Source organism: Cetorhinus maximus, chromosome 8 (assembly GCF_964194155.1).
Source record: "Cetorhinus maximus chromosome 8, sCetMax3.hap1.1, whole genome shotgun sequence".
NCBI classification, from domain to species: Eukaryota; Metazoa; Chordata; class Chondrichthyes; order Lamniformes; family Cetorhinidae; genus Cetorhinus; species Cetorhinus maximus.
Window position 1 is genome coordinate 78,633,331 of NC_135886.1, and position 22,520 is coordinate 78,655,850.

At 43.1% G+C, this 22,520-nt stretch overlaps 1 protein-coding gene across 2 annotated transcripts; it reads left to right on the forward strand.

Annotated features, from left to right (window-relative positions):
* Positions 1-12: 12 nt before the first annotated feature.
* rbmx2 (RNA binding motif protein X-linked 2) lies at positions 13-15,858 on the forward strand. 2 transcript variants are annotated; one of them, XM_078547105.1, is made up of 6 exons: positions 13-89; positions 5,916-6,031; positions 9,328-9,379; positions 11,133-11,262; positions 14,164-14,356; positions 14,962-15,858. In XM_078547105.1, exons 1-6 carry the CDS (start codon positions 85-87, stop codon positions 15,612-15,614), a joined length of 1,149 nt encoding a protein of 382 aa, XP_078403231.1. In that variant the 5' UTR covers positions 13-84; the 3' UTR covers positions 15,615-15,858. The 2 variants fall into 2 exon arrangements, with proteins under 2 accessions (XP_078403231.1, XP_078403230.1); XM_078547104.1 differs by lacking the exon at positions 13-89 and adding an exon at positions 1,897-2,072.
* Positions 15,859-22,520: the final 6,662 nt, after the last annotated feature.

Here is a 22,520-nt window from a genome sequence, read left to right on the forward strand (position 1 = left end):
CCTATAGCGGCTCCTCTTGCCTGTCTCCCGGCTCTTCCCCTGGAAGTGCAGCTCCTGAAGCACCAACTGGAGATTTGCTGCAAAATGAAGTGAGTTGGGGATTAAATGGATTGGCGTCGGGGGGCCCCTGGTTTAAGAAATACGTTCACTAAAGAGAGGAAATCCTCTGTCCGGCGCGAGCACCAGAGATTTCTCAGGGCTGTTATTGATCTCACGATGCTCAGTTGAGGGATCTTGTATTTTGGAGTCTGCAGCCATTTCCGAGCATTGCTGCCGACACAGAGCCTGTTCTCAGCACCAACTCTTAATTGTTGAATTTATTTTAAATAGGAGGGTCAAGGTGATTAATGACAGTGCCCTGGGCAGAGTAGAAGGTGGCTCAAGGGCATCTGAGCTGAATTGTTAGTCAACAGAAGTTTGGTTGCGGAATGAATCTGTCATTAACAGTAAAACCGTGCGGAGAAGCTATAATTTGATGTGAGCACAAATGACAAATTAAATGTTGGTTGGTGTTCTGTCAGCCACTGTGCTTCTACCGTTTGGAACTTAACCTCTGCATTACATCTTCCTGCTTTCAAAAATGTCCTAAAGCCCTTTTCTCTGTGTTTCCCTTTTCTTCTCCCTCCTCATCACCTTTCCCTTTGGCCTGTGTAGATTTTACACAGTTTGTGAGGAGTACAGTGGAAGTGTCGTAATCTGGTGAATAAAAGAACACTCAGCACACTGATTCAAAGGGGCATTGGAAGATGTTAGAGATGAACTTTCCTTTTTAGGAAAGTACAGAGCCTGGGAGAAATGAAGGCGAGCAGGGTAAAAGAGACAAAGTAAATCCATCGGAGAAAACAGTGAACAACTTCACTCTGGGAATTAATGGGAAAGGAGTGACAGTGAATTAAAGTGAAAGCAAACTCATGCAGGAGTCTGAAATGGCTTTAGACCATGTGGGAAACACTTTGGTTTCTCATATAATCTGAGTGTAATGTGCCCTCAACTTTCAGTACAGGACTTCTTTCATTTTGAAATGAGGATAGTTTGCACCCAAAGCAGACAATCCCATCTCCCATCGGATCAGCTGGACTGATTGTTGTCCAGGTCTGTTGTGTGTGTTACTGTTCTACAAGAGCATGTAGCTTGGGGAACACCGAGCCACATTTCAAATGCCAGCCTTGGCCAAATAGCCACTTGAAATTAATATATTTAAATAGAGTTTCTATTGATTAACAATTTGATGGTTGTTGAGTCACAGTGTAATCAATGAAAGTTTCCTCTGTCAGATAAAGTAAACTCCTCCTTTCAGTACAGTTACAAAGGGTTAGACGAGATTCAATTTTATGTTCACAGATCCAGAGAAGGAAACGTTATTGAGTGTCTCTGCAAGTTAGTGTGATCCCAAGGTTTGTGTTCAGAGCAGTCTGTTTTCTGCTTGTGTGTTGGCTCAGAGAGCAGTTGATTTTGTGATCCTCATCATCAGCATCATGGGGCGGGGGTGGGGGAGGTGTGGGAGTAGTGGTAGTGAGATCCATATACATATTGTTTCACATGTTGAGTGTTGATAGCTGGGCCAGCATTTATTGCCCTTCCCTAATTGAGAAGATGACGGTGAGCTGATTTTTTGAATCACTGCAGTCCATGTAGTATAGGTACACCCACAGTGCTGTTAAGAAGGGAGTTCCAGGATTTTGCCCCAGTGACTGTGAAGGAACAGTGATATATTTCCAAGTCAGGATGGTGTGTGGCTTGGAGAGAACTTCCAGGTGGTGGTGTTCCCATGCATCTGCTGCCCTTGTCCTTTTAGATGGTGGCAGTCATGGGTTTGGCAGGTAGTGTTCAAGGAACCTTGGTGAGTTGCTGCAGTGCACCTCGTAGATGGTACACATTGCTGCCACTGTGCATTGGTGCTGGAGGGAGTAGATGTTGAAGGTGGTGGATGGGGTGCCAATCAAGCTGGCTGTTTTGTCCTTGATGCTTCTTGAGCGCTATTGGAGCAGCATTCATCTAGGCAAGTGGAGAGAATTCCATCACACTCCTGATTTGTGCCTTGTAGATGGTGGCCAGGCTTTGGGAGTCTGGAGGTGAGTTACTCGCCGCAGAATTCCCAGCCTCTGACCTGTTCTTGTAGCTGCATTATTCTATGGTTGGTACAGTTCAAGAGAGTCATACGGACTCGAAACACTAACTCTGTCTTTCTCTCCACAGATGCTGTCAGACTTGCTGAGTTTTTCCAGTAATTTTTATTTTTGTTTCAGGTTTCCAGCATCCACAGTATTTTGCTTTTCTTACAGTTCAATTTTTGTTCAGTGGTAACCCCCAAGATGCTGATAATAGGTGATTCAGCAATGGAAATGCCATTAAATGTCAAGAGGCGATGGTTAGATTCTCTCTTGTTGGAGGTGGTCATTGCCTGGCACTTGTGTGGTGCAAATGTTTGTGCCACATATCAGCCCAAGCCTGAATGTTGCCCAGGTCTTGCTGCATATGGACATACACTGCTTCAGTACCTGAGGAGTCGCGAATGATGCTGAACATTGTGCAGTCATCAAGGAACATGCCCACTTCTGACTTTATGATGGAGGGAAAGTCATTGAAGCAGCTGAAGATGGTTGGGCTTAGGGCTCTACCCTGAGGAAACCTGCAGCGATACCCTGGGGCTGAGATGATTGACCTCCAAAAACCACAGCCATCTTCCTTTGTGCTAGGTATGACACCAGCCAGTGGGAGAGTTTTTTTCCCTGATTCTCATTGACTTCAATTTTGCTAAGCCTCCTTGATGCCACACTTGGTCAAATGCTGCCTTGATGTCAAGGGCAGTCACTCTTGCCTCACATCCGGAGTTCAGCTCTTTTGTTCATGTTTGGACCAAGGCTGTATTGAGGTCAGAAGCTGAGTGACCCTGGCGGAATTCAAACAGAGCATCAGTGAGCAAGTTGTTGCTGTGTAAATGCTGCTTGATTGCACTGTCAACAACGCCTCCCGAGCTTGGCTAGAGTGGATTTGTCATGCTTTTTGTGGACAGGACATTCCAGGGCAATTTTCTACATTGTTGGGTAGACACCAGTGTTGTAGCTGTACTGGAACAGCTTGACTAGAGAGTGCAGCTAGTTCTGGAGCTTAAGTCTTGAGTATAACTACCAGAATATTGTCAGGGCCCGTAGCCTTTGCAGTATCCAGTGCCTTTAGCTGTTTCTTGCTATCGAATGGAATGAATCACTTTGGCTGAGGTCTGGCATCTGTGATGCTGGGAAACTCAGGAGGAGGCTGAGATGGATCATCCACTCAACACTTCTGGCTGAAGATGGATGCAAGTGCATATGAGAGACTTTTTTTATTCATTCATGTGTAAGTGTCTCTCTGAACTGAACAAGATTCTTTTTGACTTCTCCAACCAAAGTTCTTTTTATTCATTAATTCATGGCTAGGCCAGCAATTATTGCCCATCCTTAATTGCCCTTGAGAAGGTGGTGGTGAGCTGCCTTCTTGAACTGCTGCAGTCCATGAGATGTAGGTACACCCACAGTGCTGTTAGGGAAGGCATTCCAGGATACTGACCCAGCGACTGATGACTGCAACAAGGTGGCTGGATCCTTGGAGGAATCTGGAGATGATGCCAATGCTAGAGATACCAATCCAATTGTAGCCAGGGTAAAAGTAGATCCAGGCAAGGGCAGTGCCACTGAGTTGAACAAAGAGAAGCATTTGAGCAAAATTCTCTGAGACTCTGGGTTCACCCTGCAGAGAGGTCGAGGAGGTAATACAAAAGCCTTGACATCCAATGTAATAAAAAGGAATTTAAATTCACTCACAACTCAGTGGCTTTGATGAATTACCTAAATTCTGTACTGCTTTCCTGCTGTATGTAAAAAAATTTTATTGAGGTGTCAACTTTCATTGTATGTTGGCTTTTCTGAATGTTCTGGATTAGCAGGTATGGGGTTGCTTAGTGTAACAGTACAGCAAAATATTCCTAAGCACTTCACAGAGATACAGATATAGAGTAGGAACAGGAACAAACCTGAGCAATAATTTGAGAGTATTTTTTTGAAAGCAAGTACAGATGACAAGAGGCAGAGGAGTTCCGCAAGATAATTTCGAGATGCAGTTGTGAAATGGCTGAACACTCTGTCTCCTAGTAGAGGGGGAGGGTTACACAGTAGTCCAGATTCTAAAACTTGGCAATGAAGGGAAGTTGCAGCAGTGGTGTGTGAGGCAAAGGGGGAATTAGTAAACAAGAATCAGAATTTGGAAAGTTATGCGTTGTAAGCCAGATGCCTGGTTGAGTTGAGGAGAACTAGAGCAGTTGTTGAGCATGACTGTATGCAGGATAGATTGTGGCTAAGAGAGTTTGGAGTGAGTTAGCGTTTATGTGGAGTGGAATCTGGGAGCAGACAGAGAAAGCATGGAAGAAACCAAGTCTGGGGGTGACAAAATCTGATTGAGGAGCGCACAGCCTGAAGGGATGAAGTTGAGACAGAAGAGTGATGTTTTGGAGCTAGAAATAGGTGATCTGATGATGGAATATAGGTGTGGCGATCCTAAAATGTTCCGTCAGTTGGTGTGATAAAAGACTCCATCAGTGGAAGAAGCACATAGACTCAGCAAATCACTGTTTTGTTTGAGCACCATAGCCTCGATACATCTTACAATCAGTAACGAGTAGGTTAGACAAAGGAGAGCCAATGGATGTTATCTACTTGGACTTCCAGAAGGCCTTTGACAAGGTGCCGCACAGGAGGCTGCTCAGTAAGATAAGAGCCAATGGTGTTAGAGGCAAGGTACTAGCATGGATAGAAGATTGGCTGTCTGGCAGGAGGCAGAGAGTGGGGATAAGGGGGTCCTTCTCAGGATGGCGGCCGGTGACTAGTGGAGTTCCGCAGGGGTCAGTGTTGGGACCACAACTTTTCACTTTATACATTAATGATCTAGATGAAGGAACTAAGGGATCCTGGCTCAGTTTGCAGATGATACAAAGATAGGTGGAAGGACAGGTAGTATTGAGGAGGTGGGGAGGCTGCAGAAGGATTTGGAAAGGTTAGGAGAATGGGCAAAGAAGTGGCAGATGGAATACAACGTGGGGAAATGTGAGGTCATGCACTTTGGTAGGAAGAATAGAGGCATAGACTATTTTCTAAATGGGGAGAGAATTCAGAAGTCTGGAGTGCAAAGGGACTTGGGAGTCCTAGTCCAGGATTCTCTTAAGGCTAACTTGCAGGTTGAATCGGTAGTTAGGAAGGCAAATGCAATGTTGGCATTTATTTCGAGAGGACTAGAATATAAAAGCAGGGATGCGCTGCTGAGGCTTTATAAGGCTCTGGTCAGACCACATTTAGAATATTGTGAGCAATTTTGGGCCCCGTATCTCAGGAAGGATGTGCTGGCCCTGGAGAGGGCCCAGAGGAGGTTCACGAGGACGATCCCAGGAATGAAAGGCTTAACATATGAGGAACATTTGAGGACTCTGGGTCTATACTCGATGGAGTTTAGAAGGATGAGGGGGGATCTGATTGAAACTTACAGAATACTGAAAGGCCTGGATAGAGTGGACGTGGGGAAGATGTCTCCATTAGTAGGAGAGACTAGGACCCGAGGGCACAGCCTCAGAGTAAAGGGAAGACCTTTTAGAACAGAGATGAGGAGAAACTTCTTTAGCCAGAGAGTGGTGAATCGATGGAATTCATTGCCACAGAAGGCTGTGGAGGCCAGGTCATTGAGTGTATTTAGGACCGAGATAGATAGGTTCTTGATTGGTAAGGGGTTCAAAGGTTACAGGGAGAAGGTGGGAGAATGGGGTTGAGAAACTTATCAGCCATGATTGAATGGCGGAGCAGACTCGATGGGCCGAATGGCCTAATTTCTACTCCTATGTCTTATGGTTTTATGGTCTAATCAGTCGTTCTGTTTTTTTTAATCCCTGTACTTAGTCCACTCACGAAAGTGAAGCTCATCAATGAGCTAAATGCAAGAGAGGCGGAGCTGGGTGTTCAAGATAAAGTGTCCTGGCACTCGGAATATAAGGACAGTGCCTGGATCTTTCTGGGTAAGTGAAAACTTTTCCAGGTTCCAATTTATCATTGTTTTAGTGGCCTCAGTAACTTGTGGCCCATAGTTTCTGCTTGTTTAAAATCTAAATGTAATTGGATTTATTTTCTTGTTAATCTTAAGGGGTAACAAAATTTATTTTTGAATTCCAGAATTAAGTGGGAAGGTCTAAAGCAGATTTTCTATGTAGAAAGATGAACAGAAAGAAAGGGGCTGTGTGAGTTGGGGTTACTTGCTATCTTTCCTTGTGCACCACAGTTCTGGACATGTTTTCCCTGAAACTCAGTCTCTGGCTCATTTCACCACACTGCCTCTGAGGACACATTCCTGATTTCATATGTACCACCTTGGCAACTCCTAAATGAACACTAGAAACCTCCTGGCAAGAAGAGAGATGGTTACAGGACCGATGTATTAAAACCAAATGTAGGAATAACTAATACCTGTCTTGGGTTAATGCATGGCGCATATTTAACTCACTCCAGTTGTCCTTGATTAAATCCCCAACTGGCAACTGCTTGAATGAATTAAAATATTGGTTGAAACTTCTTTAACTCTTGAATAATCAGGGTTCGTAATTTGTAATTCAGCGCTACTTCATTTCCCTAATTCTGTTCATGTAATGAAAACATAATTTTCCGAGTAACAATTACAAAAGTTAAAATAACTAAGCTTTTGGAATTGAAGTGTAGTCATGTTAACTTTAATGTAATTCAGTTTAATATTAAAGTCCTACAGTCCTAGTTGCATATAAATAGTAATTGTACGTTCTCTGTTTAAATGTTTGTTATTAATAAAATGGCTTAAAACCATTTTGCTTCAAAAATTAAATGTACTATGGAAGTAAATTTAAATTCACTTCAGCAGTGAGCTGTCTCCCTTTGCAATGTGAATGGCATCTATTGCCTATGCCTTCTGCACCTTCCCTGTGGTAGTCTATCCTTTCTGAGTCATCAGGCCTCCCCTTCTCTATTTCTTCTAGCTTTCCCCATCCATTATTTTACCAATTTACACTGTCGTTCTTGTAATTCAAAAACTCACTTTACTGAATTAACTTGTCATGACAAGTGCTAAATGTCTCTCTGAACTGAACCAGATTCATTTTGACTTCTCCAACCAAAGTTCTTTCTCTGCTCCCATGGCCATGCCTAATCAAAAACTAAGGCACAAACAGCCTTTCTAATATCCTACAGTCAAAAACATTCAGTAATTTGACCTGTCAATCAGTTCTGCCCCAAGACTGGAATGCTTCCATTCTAATCTCAGATATTGAAAGTCTTCAACTGTTGTTGGATCTAATGGAATTGCCTGAGCCGAGGATTAACCTCTGCTGACTACAGAGGACTCCTTTAAGATGATTTCACAGGAGGTATCTCCTTGTAAAGAGTTGCTGCCCACAGTTGTAAACTAGATGAAAGGAGAGCTTTTATTGTAACCCATTGTTGGCAGAAGATTTTTTTACAATTAAGCAATTTAAGTGCTTCAATTAGAAAATGTTTTAAAGATTGAACAATGCAAGTTTTTTTTCAACATTTACTTCCTCCAACGCTTGTTTGTTTATTGTTACCCCTGGATGTGGATTTTGGTATCATATATTTAAACACACCAATCTTGTGTTATTAAAAATATGAGTATTAAAGAATAAACTTTTAATCCCATCCTATCCTATAAGGTTTCACTCCAAATTTTTCCTACATGAATCCAACTCTGGTGAATGTGAGAACATAAGAAATAGGAATGGGGTGGGCCATTCAGCCCCATGAGCCTGCACGGCCATTCTATAAAATCAAGGCTGATCTTTGACTTCAACTTCACTTTTCCTGCCTGATCCCCATATCCCTGATTCCCATATCTCTTAATTCCTTTGAAGTTCAAACATCTATCAATCTCAACCTTGAATAGGAATTATAAATGGAACATCAAATATTAATAAATGAGCAGGTTAACAGATGATGAAGGATTGCAAACAGTGACCTGCCACATTTTTCCTGTTGTCCACAGTGCTGCTTACAAGCCCACCTCTTCATTGTACACTGCCACCTTCCTTGCCACTTGGTTGCCCACTGGATTATTTACACTACTGCCTCTCATTCCAATAATTTACAAACAAAAATCAAAATAGAGACAGGTGGGAGGACTGAGAAAATAAAAGATATTTAATGAGCAGGGTGGGGGGGGGTTACCAGAGTTGGTGTTATCTTAGTCATTTCTAGTGCAGATTGGCACAGTCTTTCTTAGGCATTAGGGTTTCTTTGAAGGTGACAACCTGAAGTGGGATAAGGTGTGAATAGGGTTTAGTGATATTGTGAAATGGAACAGGATGGGTTCTCACAGTCATTTCTTGCTACTTAACCCTGGGGGTGTGAGATTTCACAGCTGTGTTAGTGGAATACAAGCCATTGACAGGTATAAAAGCAAAAAAACTGCGGATGCTGGAAATCCAAAACAAAAATAAAATACCTGGAAAAACTCACCAGGTCTGGCAGCATCCGCAGAGAGGAACACAGTTAACGTTTTGAGTCCGTATGACTCTTCAACAGAACTAAGTAAAAATAGAAAAGAGGTGAAATATAAGCTGGTTTAAGGGGGGGTGGGACAGGTAGAGCTGGATAGAGGGCCAGTGATAGGTGGAGATAGCCAAAAGATGTCATAGACAAAAGGACAAAGAGGTGTTGAAGGTGGTGACAGGTATGTTTGTGGCCTATTTACTGAGTAAATAAGTGTCAGTATCACTGCTCAGTTGGGCACTTTCAGAGAAGTGGAAGGGACTGAAAGGTGAGGGAGAAAATTTGATTTTTTTTGACATTCCATTAAAAAGTTCTTTAATGCTTATTGCTTTGAGTGAAAACTGTTAATTGTGCTTTTTCCTGGGCAATAGGTATAAGGATTTGAATGCCAATAATAAACATATTGTTTATGTAATCATATGCAAGATATTTTGTTATCAGGACCGTATTTCAGGGGACACTGCTTCACATTATGCTGAACATAAACACTACATTATTCACTGAGGGTCTTCAACCCTCTTCAACCCCACACATGGAAAATGACTGCTGATTAGATATTAACAGAATGGTTTTGATGTCTTTACATAATGAAAATTTAGATTATGTAACCAGATGGTTAAATGGCATACATTTCTGTTGGAAAATGTGTATGACATCTACCTCAGATCTTACATTTATTAAGCTGAGTATGGTACTGATTGTACAGACTCCTGGGCTTTGGTAGTACAAACATCAGCTGTGAGGGTTTGGTTTTGTCTGTAAGCACGCTTTGTTTTCTTGTTCCTAGGTGGCTTGCCCTACGAATTAACTGAAGGAGACATTATCTGTGTGTTTTCCCAGTAAGTATTATTTTTCCTTGCCCATTTTGCTACTCACTTTCTCCACCACCTGAGACTGTAGGTATTACGCCGGTATGCAGTCCACAGCTACACTCCACTTGAATTCCTCAACCAAGTGCCCAGGCTATTTAACCATGGATGCAGCACTCCTAAACTCAGTCTTGTCCACGCTTGATATTTACCCTTTTGCACTTAGAGCAGAGTCTGTTGGCTAGTCGGAGTAAAAACTGATTAATTTTTCCCTCTCAGATGCAATGGTACTGAGACCAATTGTAGTAGACCCTACCACTGCCTCAACTGGGACCGCCTAACAGTGCACACCACTGGAGATTAAATCTGGAACCTTCTTGGTCCGTATTGCTCAACTATTTAATAAGCAGACATACTGCTGTTTGTAGAAGCTTGCTGTGCAAATTGGCTGCCACACTTACATCACAACAGTGACTGCATTTTACAAATGCTTCATTAGCTTTAAAGCACTTTGGACCTTGAAAGGTACTTTATAATCACAAATCTTTCTTTTATTGTCTGAAAAACAGTATCATCAACAATGTGTGTTTGATTTGGTTTATCATTTCAGGATTGGTGAAAATTACCTGGTTTGTGCCAGTAGATGGCACAATCTCACAGCTTTAACACCTTCCTGCAGTTTGATAACAATGTTGTGTATTTATTCAACACATTTAATGTAATAACACCTCTCAAGGCACTTCACAGAGAGAGCAGACACCAAGCATGAGTAGAAGAGCAAGGAGAGGTGACCGAATGCATGGTCAGAAAGGTTTTCGAAGCAGGGAAGAAAGGAGCAAGACAAAAAGATTTAGAGAGGAAGATCCAGAGAAGACCAAGATGGCTGAATTATCTGACACACAAAGAAACACAGTAAAAGGGACTGGGTTGTACAGAATGCCAGAGAACTTTAAGACTGTAGGAAGTTGTGTAGATGGTCAATGAGCTATGGAGAGATTTGTAAACAAGGACAAGAATTAAGTACATGGACAGGAGTGGAGATCAAGAGTGAGGAGGATTTGGTGTCTAAGTTGGAATGAAATAGAGTTTGTGTAGGATAAGGGTGAGATGTACTGTGTTCAGTTGACGTCACTTCCAGCAAGAATGTGCAGAAGTAGCATTGGGTGGCAGAGGGCCAGAGTAACAGCACCCTGCCTGGTTTTCCTCCCTTGCCTGCCCCAGATCTGCTCAAAAGCAGTCGGAGCAGCAGAGGAAAGTCTGCTCTAAGAACTTTAAATGAGAGGCAGAAAAGGGTGATGGGAAAAGGTACCAGGAGAGGATGGGGAGAGACCCAGTAGACATCTGGCAATGATAGCCACGCAACTGCTCTGGATAGTTTGGGAAGATGACACAATGAAATGTACAGCCTCCGAATAGAAGGATTCACCATCTGTGAACCACGGGTCCATCAAGCCAAGTATGTTGGCAGATCTCTCCTGGATGAGATGCTGATGGGGAATGCCTTGCTCACAAGAGTGGACATTCAAGAGAGTAAGCCAGAGTGGGAGGCCAGGAATGTGGGAGAGTGGGGGTGGGTGGGGTTGGGAGGGGGGGGGGGGGGGGAGGTGGGGGTGGGGGTGGGGAGGATCAGAGAGGCTAACTCCTTGACCCTGAGTGGGAGGTCTACTGAGGAGATATTTAAAGATGAGACAGCAGTGGAGTATCTGGTGAGACGTAACGTCTGATGTAAGTGCTGTAAGAGAGATGAAATAAACACAGTAAACCATTAATCTTCATGTGACAGGTACGGGGAGATTGTTAACATCAATCTAGTTCGAGACAAGAAGACTGGGAAATCAAAAGGCTTCTGCTTTATCTGTTATGAGGATCAGAGAAGCACTATTTTGGCTGTAGACAATTTTAATGGAATCAAGGTGGGTATGAAAGTAGAATGAGCACCATATAAAGATTCTCTGCACCATAGGTATTATATCTGGCCTCTTCCAGGGACAACATTTGCAAAGTCAGATGATATACTTGCTTTCTCAACTGTTGGTAAGTCAGACTTAAAATTACAAGATTAAAACATTTTGGAAGTATTCCATATGCAAAAATGAGACTGCCTTGTGTCCACAATAATGTTAATTGTAAAAAATAAATTCCAGCTTTTACAAATAACATACAATTAGTTAGTATTTTACCTGATTTAATCAGTGTAAAAATCAGAAAGCAATCTACGTCTGCTTTTCTTGTAACAGTATCTCAGAGAACATATGAAGATGTATGATACAAGAAAACAGCATGTTTGCCAGTTCCTGTAGCAGATCATACACTTCTCAGACAGGGAGTCTATCTGATTTAAGCCCCTTCCTTTAACTTTCCACGTAAAAATTATTCTTTGCCCATAATTCTAGAAGGCATTGACTCATTCTGGCTACAGATCCATGGTCAGTGACATCTTCGGATAGTTTTTTTCCAAGTGATCATTTATATATGTAAACCTTGGAAGGTTTTATGGACATGGATGCTATCTTCAGTCCTTCTGGTAGTTGCCCCTGGATACGTGAGTTAGCCCTGGCTGAGGCTAATTATAGTTCCTCTGCTGCCACTCCAACCAGATAACTCATGATCAAACCTGACACCTTTTTGCACCATAGAGCTCAGCTGCTCACTTGACCATTAAATAAGTCATTTAATTATTTCTGAACAAGGTGACTAATTAGAGGTTAATTGATTAGAATTGCAACTTCAGATTCAAAATTTATAATAATTTAACATTTCAGAAGTTGTGACTACATAAATAATCTGGGTTGAAATGTACAATAGAATGTGAAGCTTCTGTAGTACTGTTACTCTGGTGTGTAGCTGCAAAGAAATGCGACTTGTAATAGGGTAGCAATGCAACCATAGGGCAGTAGCTGTTTGCAACATTAATATATAGATTTTGCAAACTTATTGCATGATTTTAAAATGAAATTTAAGTTGCTCTGATAGTGGACTGATGCTTAAAAAAGCAGTGCCATATTTCAGCTTCAGTAAAGGGGGGCAATATTTGTATCTATTAATTTATAAAATATACTGAGGGTTTCCTATCCTTTGTAGTGAAGGAGGCAACATCTGTTTATTGCTGCTGCTGATACTATATCTAGTTTAAATCAACAGCTTCAATGAGCATGTGAACATATTCCAGTGATCTGACAACGGGACTCTACTCTTAGACCAGATACAAGAAAAAGTTTCATATCCGATAGGCAACACTCCTTTCTTTTCTGCCTTCAGCATTCCTCTTCATCGTATCCCTTGTTCCTCTCTATTTTATTGATGCTATTATGGCCATGTTGCTCCGAACTTTAATGTTCCTCATAAGCTCCGTGTATAGCATCAGACATGCTCTTCAATCTCCCAGTGTTGGAATCGGGATTCATTGTGCTCTCTTTTCCCTGGGCTTCAGGACTGTGAAACTCCTCATCTCCCAAGGCTACAATCCTGCTGCAATCTACAGGCTTCTAAAACCCAAGCTTGGTTACATCTTCTCGCCATTCTTGAATTGCCCCACCTCCCTTTTTGAACTGCTGCAGTTCACGAAGGTTTCTCCAGGAAAAAAATCTGTTAATTACTTAAACTGTGACTTCCAGTTTGCAATGAGATCACATTGCAGTGTTGGCCTAAGTGCAAATTTTAGTTTATGCAAGTTATCCACACTCCAACACAGCAAAACAATAGAATCACAAAGAAAATAGGACTTACTGAACCACAGTTTAAGATTGAACCTGGGGTCTTCCTGATTTGTTTTGCTTAGTACCACATAGGATGATACATTTTACTACTGAGCCATGAGGGAAGTTCATGTTAAAATTTACATTGAAGAAAACATATTAGTATTTTTTAAGTACTGGAGAGATTTTAGTGGTTAAGTTTAAAATTGACTAATATGAATGTCAGAGTAAAGGACATTAGAATTGTTTTATTATTTGATAAAATATATGTGATAGATATAGCTGAGGTAATATTGTGCACATTGAAGTAATATTCTCTTTGTCGTGATTAAATTCGATATAGTGCGATCAGAGTGTAGCCAATAACTCTGAAGAAAAATATGGATGCGTCACAAAGAACTGGCAAAATACAAAACTAGTAAAACCATGGTAACAGTTGTCATGGTTGGTGTCCCAGCACGTAACGACCATTGTCAGGATCGGCGAGAAGTAAAAGTGAATTCCCAACTGCACCTGTTTATTTTTCTTTTGCAGTAGAGTGCCTGGTCACTATTTGATAGCATTTCCATTCAGATGGTTACAATGGGATATGATTAAAGCTAATTTCATTTTATATTTTTGCATGGTGTCCTGAAGATCAAAGCTTTCTGTGATGAATGTTACATAACACAGGGTATGTGTTTCAAAGCAGTTTTTGTAAACTTGCATTGAAAAAATATCTTCTTGCTGCTTCCTATTAATATGAGGTTTAAGAATTAAATAAAGCTCCTGCCTGTTTATTTTAATGAATTTGAATTTTGATCATCTTTGTCATGTTATCGTATGCCAGTATTATGAAAATGCTGATATTCATTCTGTGTTCTTATCTGCTGGTGTTGTTAGTATGCACTGACCACGAGGGTGAGGTCCTAGTTCAGTCAGTCATGCAGAATACTTAATATGCTAACTCGTGAAAGCATGGCATGAGATAGATAGAAACAGACTGTCTCCAGTATTTGAGCAACAAGAAACCATAGACACTTGAAGGGTTATAGGAACATGGTTTGATTAGAACTATCTGCTATATGGACTAGTTTTCCCATTTCTGTGTTGTAACTTCTGTGTATCCCCGCCTTTTAGATTAAGGGAAGGACGATCCGTGTTGACCATGTGTCCAATTACCGTCCTCCAAAGGATGGAGATGACATTGATGTTGTGACAAAAAGACTGAGAGAGGAAGGCTGCGCACCAAGAGCATCCCCTTCAGCACCAATTTCCTCAGAGTCCTCTGACGAGGATATTAGCGAAGTGCCAGCTAAAAAACGGAAGAAAGGTATGTGAAGTGAAATGTGTGGGTCAATGGCTTAAGGGATAGGATTTTGCCAAAACGTTGGTTTGGACAAATTAGGTGACGGAAGAGTTCATGGTTGCTGATTTACAGCAACTCTCTCACTGGTGTACTGGTTCTATAATGTGGACTAGTTGTAGCCACAGTCCGATATTCAAAGTATATCTGCAGAGAGTTAGTGACTTAGTTTTTCGCCTCTTTATCTGGTCAAAATCCAGGCCAAACTGATTGGATGCAAACCGTCTGATAGCACTGACTGTGAGAGAGAGTGCTGCATCAAATACATTTGGCCGGTCTCAGTCCAGTTCGGAGTGCCTAATGAAGCACTGCACAAAAAGGCCTCCAATTCAGTATAAATTGACAATTTTGGTCAGTAAGGTTACAAAGATGACCAATGTGAGAAATGAAATGATAATGCTAGTGGTCTGCTGAGGTTGGCACAGATTGCAGAGTTTTTCTGTGCTACACCCTACCCGAGAATTCTTGATGCTGACAGTGTGTGTTGGAAAGAGGAGTAATTTTATTTATTGAGGCTAACATTGCCCCTTTTTGTGAGCCAGAATTCACCAGAACATTTGTTTGTTCTCCAGAAAAGAAAAAGAAAAAAAAGAAAGAGAAAAAGGAGAAAAAAGTCAAGCTGGAGAAGGAGGCCGAGGAGCGAGCAACCAAGCAATTGGCCAAGAACTCTGGCCGAAACCAATCCCTTCCACCCCTTGTAAGAGTGAAGAGTGAAAGAGAGGATGCAGAATATGAAAAATATGCCAGTACAAACCAGGACACTCATCAGGATTGCAGTGTGGATCGCAGGAATGAAGAAAGAGGAAGAGGAGATGGAAGAAAACACATGGATGGAGCTGACGAAATGAGAACCAGAGAGAAACACAACGAGAGGAGTCGGTCTAGGAACTCGGAGAGAGAAGAAAGGCGAAGAGATGATCAAAATGGCAGAGGATCTTGCAATGAAAGGTCAGAAAGAGACACAAGGCCCACTCACAGTGACGGGAGAGAGGTGAGATATGATGAGGAAAGGCAGCGTGAACAAGAGAAAATGCGAAAAGATGACAGGTTTGACAGCAAGTATGATGCCAGAGAAAAATACAGGAAGTACGATCGCAATAAGAGAGAGGAGCGGGACTCACATTGTGACAGCATCAAGCATAAAGAGAGGAAAAATGACCATGACAAAGTCAGCCATAACAAGGGAAGAGACAATCATAGAGACAGTGGCCATAGAAGAAACTGAGCAATTAGAAGCTGTCTGCAGCTGAACCGAATGCATCTCACCATCTGAAGTCAATAGCTGAAATAAAGCCCCAGCAGTTAATAACCAGAAATAAACCCGTCCTTCTGAAATTTGCTGCTTTACTGCAACCTGTTATTTTTTAACGATTTCTCAATGTTTGGACCATTTTTGCAATGGAGAATATTAAACAACATGCAAGGCCCTTTTAAAAGATCTTTTTTTAAATAAACTTTCAAAATGTCTATCTAATGTATAAATTTTTTTTTCTAATTTTTCCCTATCTTGAAGATGTCAACTGAAACGGGGGTTTGAATCTTCTCACATTGGTTATCCTCCAGTGCTTCAATAGCTGACTGTCCTTCATGTGTGAAGCTAGTCATTGAGTGCCAATAGCCTTTAAAATCATGGTAGGACATCCCAGCCAAGCCCAAGCCTATTCTTACTCATATCCCCAGACAAACACATTCCAGCAGAGGGCACTGGATAGTCAATGGCAGTGAGAACGCCGGCTGATTTTCTTTTTATTACTTAACCCCTCCCCTAACCCAGGGAGCATTGAAGCAATTGTAGTGCCCCAACTGCATCCTGCTGAGATCGGTTAAATCAACAAAGACCTGGAATTGAAGCTGCTGCTTGGCCAACATGGCCCCACTCTACACCAGCCATACATTTATCTGCTGAGTTCGGTACATTTCTAATGTTTTTCTGAAGTTGCATTTCTGACATTCATTATACCAATTTGAATGGAAGCTTGCTCCATACTTGATTTTAATGTAGGGCTATCACTGCTTTCCTCAAAGGGTTTTAGGTATGCAGCATATTTATGAAAATATAATGGCAGGAATGGATGAAGAATGTTAGAACCAACTGTGAAAAACCAGTCAGGTAATTGTTTTTGACTCCCTGGAATTGTTTTTCATCTGTCATTATTGATATGTTTTCTGAGAGGGAGCCCCCAGGGTTAGAGCGTTTGGACCAGCAGAAACAATGGATTCTCTACTTCCTGTGAGCTTACTGTAAGGATAGTATTATCAAATAAATGAGGCTTACAAACTATTCTGTGCAGTGGACTGTACATCAAAAGATTATTATAGAGGAATCCAAGTGAAATGACATTTCAAGAATTGTTTAGTGTTGTTTTCCTTCTCCACAAAGTACCCTGCCTCAGGCCTGTCACAGTGATGTATAAGTCAAGCATTTGCCTTCCCATTCTTAAAAGGAAGTGTTGGCTTAACAAACATTGGCGCAGTGAAGGTTGTAAGTCTCTTGTTTAAATGCTGCTTTTGTGAAACACCCAACTTATAATATGAAAATACCTTTTAAGCTGAATTCGGATTGGGCTGTTGCCAGGCTGTAGTTCACTGGGTAGCTTGCTGAACTCCAGCTTTGAGCTCGTTTTCCAATTTGTGAATCTTTTATTTGAAATAAAATCTCTGATTGCTCAAAGGAACATAAGAGCAGGAGTAGGCCATTGGGCCTGTTTAGCCTGCTCCACCATTCAATTCAATGGTTGATCATTTACCTCAACACCAGTGGGGGTGGTCAGGAGCATAGTTGGTGGGGGGTGGAGTTTAGTGGGGGATTGGGGGTGTAATCGGGGGGCTCCGTGCGGGTGACTGGTAGACTTACCCGGGAGTTAGAAGTGGTTTTAATACTTCTAACTCTGGCTTGTCCAAGGTACACAAGGCAAGCCGGATTCAACCCCTGAGGCATTTTTATGCAGCCCGCCACATCGATGAAGTCAATTGTCCAAGACCTTCTCGGACAGAATTTTGAAAAATGCTGAAAGCCTGTTCGTCCAATCACATGCTGGTTTCTCCATGCATTAGCTGCTGATAAGCAGCCATTGGTGAGCCAATCAGCGGCCAATGCAGGGTGGAACCAGCCTGTGTTTGGACAAGTTTCAAGTAATCGGATGATGGGTAAGTTTTAACATCTTGATTTCTGGCTGGGGAGCGCAGAGCAACTGGTAAGTTCAGCAGGGAACAAATGCAGAGGGTCTAGGGGGTTCCCAGAGCTAGCGGGCCCCGGGGGGGGGGGGGGGGGGGGGGATGGTGGTGCTCGGAGCTGGTGGGGGTGGGGAAGTGGTGCCCGGTGCTGGCGAGCCCAGGGGTGGGGTGCACAGTGAACCTCAATCTCGGGAGCCCTGGGCCTCAGGCAGCCTCGATTTCAGTTTTCACCTGTGGCAGGGGAAGGGGGTTGCTCGGCAATGGCAGCCCCGGACCTCATGAGTCCTCGGGCTGCCTCCATTTTAATTTTCACCTCATTCTTGTTGCTAGCGGCCCCAGACCTCAAGCAGCCTCTAATTTAATTGACTCCCGGGGGGTGCCCGAAACTGTGACTTTACTCCACAGGGACATGGTGGGGATCAAGCTAGACTTTGGGTGGGTGGCCTCATCGCGAATTTGAGGCGGGGGGGGCGCTAAGTGGGGGGGTCTGTGGAGGAGAGGGTGAGTGGGCATGTGAGGAGGGGAGGGAGATGGCGTGTGAGGGAGAAGGTGGGTGAGTGAGGCATTTTATGGCCTTCTGGACTTAACATTGAGTTCAACAACTTCAGATGACCAACTCTCTCCTAGATTTTGACCCCTTATCCAATATTTCTTCTTCCCTAACATTCCCCCCTCCCACCTGACCCACAAGGCCCTCACCCTCTCCCTCACACACCTTCTCCCTCAGGGTCACATACTCTCTCCCTCACCCTCACACATCTTCTCCTTCACACACACACACACTGTCACTTGTTCTTACGTTTCAGAGTGTCTACCCTTCATTCTGTTATTAACACATTCTGCCATTCTGCTACCTTACCTTTATTCCACTATCATCACCTTCTTTAGTCTTTTAACACTAACATTAACACTCTGTCTTACATCCACAACATCTCTGTCAATCTCCCATGAGCTCCCACCTATCCCTGACCTATGTTGCTCCACCCCTCTTAAATACAGTATAAAATCCATCACACTTCTACCTCTTCAGCTCTGAAGAAGAGTCAGAAGGGCTTGAACTGTTAACTCTCTTTCTCTCCCCAAGATATTATAGACCTGCTGAGTTTTTCCAGCATTTTCGGTTTTCATTTCACTTTTCTATCACACTCCTGACTTGTGCCTTGTAGATGGGGGACATGCTTTGGGGAGTCAGGAGGCGAGTTACTCGTTGCACGATTCCTAGCCTCTGACCTGCTCTTGTAGCCACAGTATTTATATGGCTGTCAAGTTCAGTTTCTGGTCAATGGTAACCCCCAGCATGATGATAGTGGGGGATTCAGTGATGGTAATGCCATTGAATATCAAGGGGTGATACTTATATTCTCTCTTGTTGGAGATGGTCATTGCCTGACACTTGTATGGTGCGAATGTTACTTGCCACTTGTCAGCCCAGTCTGGACATTGTCCAGGTCTTGCTGCCATTCGTGTGGACTGCTTCAGTATCTGAAGACTCGCAAATGGTGCTGAACATTGTGCAATCATCAGCGAACATCCCCTCTTCTGACCTTATGATGGAAGGAAGGTCATTGATGAAATAGCTGAAGATTTTTGGGCCTAGGACATTACCCTGAGGAACCCCTGCAGTGATGCCCTGGAACTAAGATAATTTACTTCCAACAACCACAACCATCTTCCTTTGTGCTAGTTATGGCATCAACCAGTGGAGAGTTTTTCCCCTGATTCCCATTGACCCAGTTTTTCTAGGGCTCCTTAATGCCACACTCGGTCAAATGCTGCCTTGATGTCAAGGATAGTCACTCTCACCTCACCTCTGGAGTTCAGCTCTTTTGTCTATGTTTGAACCAAGGCTGTAATGAGGTCAGTAACCGTGTGGCCCTGGCAGAACCCAAACTGAGCGTCAGTGAGCAGATTATAGCACAGTTGATGACCCCTTCCATCACTTTACTGATGATGGAGAGTAGATTGATGGGACAGTAATTGGTCTGGTTGGAGTTGTCCTGCTTTTTGTGCATGGATGTACCTGGGCAATTTTCCACATTGACAGGTAGATGCCAGTGTTGAAGCTATACTGGAACAGCTTGACTAGAGGCGCGGCAAGTTCTGGAGCACGTCTTCAGTACTATTGTCGGAATATTGTCAGGACCCGTAACCTTTGCAGTATCCAGTTCCTTCAGCCGTTTCTTGATATCATGTGGAGTGAATTGAGTTGGCTGAAGACTGACCTCCGAAGAAGGCCAACGTGGATCATCCGCTCAGCACTTCTGGCTGAAGATTGTAATAAATGCAGCCTTATCTTTTGCACTGATGTGCTGGGCTCTGCCATCATTGAGGATGGGGATATTTGTGGAGCCTTCTCCTCCAGTGAGTTGTTTAATCATCCATCACCGTTCATGACTGGATGTGGCAGGACTGCAGAGCTAGGATCTGATCAGTTGGGTGTGAAATCACTTACCTCTGTCCATCGCTTGCTATTTATGCTGTTTGGCAGGCAAGTAGTCCATTTTTAAGTATGCCTGTTGCTGGTCCTGCCATGCCCTCCTGCACTCTTCATTGAAGCAGGCTTTATCCCCTGGCTTGGTAATAATGGTAGATTGGGGAATATGCCAGGCAATGAAGTTGCAGATTATGGCTGAGTATAATTCTGCTTCTGCTGATGGCCCACAGTGCCTCATGGTTGCCTAGTCTTGAATTGCTAGATCTGTTCGAAATCTATCCCACTTAGCATGGTGGTCGTGCCTAATAACACAATGGAGGGTATCCTCAATGTGAAGACGTGACTTTGTCTCCTTAAGGACTATGCGGTGGTCACTTCTACCAATGCTGTCATAGACATGAATCTACAAAGTTTCCAATTTAATCCAGAGTACCAAATGGTTCCCAGTGCGGGGTAATTGCCCATCAGAAGTTTGAACTTCCCGGGCAGTTCTTATGCAGTCCTTGCATGGGGACTTCAGGGAGGGTCCCCTAGTGCATCTTCTGGGGTACCTCCTGGGTACAACCCCCCTGGAGATCAGAAGTTCTGGGCCATGTTTCACTGGAGATTCCAGTAACTGCCCAGTTTTAAGCAACTTAAGCTTTCGGTGTAATCAGGGTCAGATACGTGACACTCCCCATGTCATACAGCACTCATTGAATGTGGGAGATGATTTTCTGCTCCCAGCTTTTCATGGATACCAAGAATCGTGGTCAGAGGCATTACATAGAAATTACAAACCACAATCCTACCTTATCTGTGTTGGTTTTTATCCTTTACATGAGCAGTCTTCCTCATCCCATGCCCCTGCCCTGTTTCCATACCACTTTATTCCAATTTCCTTAAACCACCTGTCTAATGTATTCTTAAATGTTAACATGATCTCTGCTTCAATCACTAACAGTACAGTAAGTCCTCACTTACAGTTGTGGTTGCATTTCTGAAAATTGCAACTTTAAGTGAAACAACTTTCAGTGAATCATGGGTTCCCATAGGAATCATTGTTAAAGCCAGAGTTAGTTTTCTTTGGAAATGCCTTGCCAGGAAAAGCCAATGAACAAGTTGAAATACTGTGTCGCACATGTGCAACACTATATTCCTAGCTGGAATAACTTGTAAAATAAAATAAATCACTAAATATAACAGAAATACTGTATACATTGAAATTAAATAACACTAAACAAGCCCAGAGCTTCTGTGTCTCACCCACAGTACTCCTGAAACTCAGCTCAACTTTTTGCTTGCTTTCCTTTTTTTCTCTCTCTCACTCTCTCTCTCCTTTCTCTCTCTCTCTCCCTCTCTCCTTTCTCTCTCTCTCTCTCTCATGGTGGGGGCAGTGCAGGGTGGCGCAGATTGGGCTGGTGGGGCAGATTTTTTTTGCAAAAACATATCTTATACATAAAATATCTAAAAGAACCATACAAAATGTCATAACAGGAAAGTGCATAACCTTCAAATTTTTCCAATAAAGCATGTTGCACTTTGAGGTGCCTCATACAATTGCATTTACTATATGCATTCAAGAACAAGCTTACAGCCCAAGGGGTTCTACAGTGTACTTTGGCTGAAAGGCCTTACACAATAGTTTGCCCTTTGCAGCGGCTTCCCCAAGCCTTAGTGTGTCTCTCAGCACGTAGCGCTAGACCTTGGAATGTGCCGGTCCGCAACACTTGGTCATGGACAACTCTTTGCACCAGAAGATCAACAAGTTTCGGGCAGACCAAAGAGCGTATTTCACCAAGTTGACAATCCTCCGGCTACAGTTATGTTTGTCTTGGTGTGCATCCCTGGGAACAGGCCGTAGAGTCCTGTGGCACGGAGCTGCTTGGGATGAACCTCGACAAAAATCATTGCATCTCTCTTCAGACCTGCTTTGCAAAGGCACATTCCAGAATGAGGTGTGCGACTCTCTCTTCCCCGCCGCAGTCACTTCAAGGGCAGCATGCGGTGGTGCAGACTTCGGACATGCATGAAGATCTGACAGGAGTGCCTTTCTCATCACCAGTCAAGCTAGGCCTTGGTGCTTATTTGAAAGTTCTGGAAATGAGGCATTCTGCCAAATGACTTTGACAGTCTGCTCAGGGAACCAACCAACAGGATCCATGATCTTGTTTTCCCGCAGGCGCTCGGGGACATTACATGCAGCCCACTGCCTGATGGTTTTTGGTCAAAAATTTTTTCAGCACAAACTTTTCCACGAGGGTCAGGTGGCATGACATTGTCCAACTACTTGGAGCTTTCTGCGGCACTGTGGCTAGACCCATCCTTCACAATAGAGGGGACAGGTAGAACCTCAGCATGTAGTGACATTTGGTGTTTGCGTACCGAGGGTCTACACACAGCTTGGTGCAGCCACACACAAAGGTGGCCATCAGGATAAGGGCAACATCCCCCCACCCATCCAGAGCTTTGTACATACTGTCCCTGCGGACACAATCCACCTTTGACCTCCAGATAAAGTAGAAGATGGTGACCGCTGTGGTG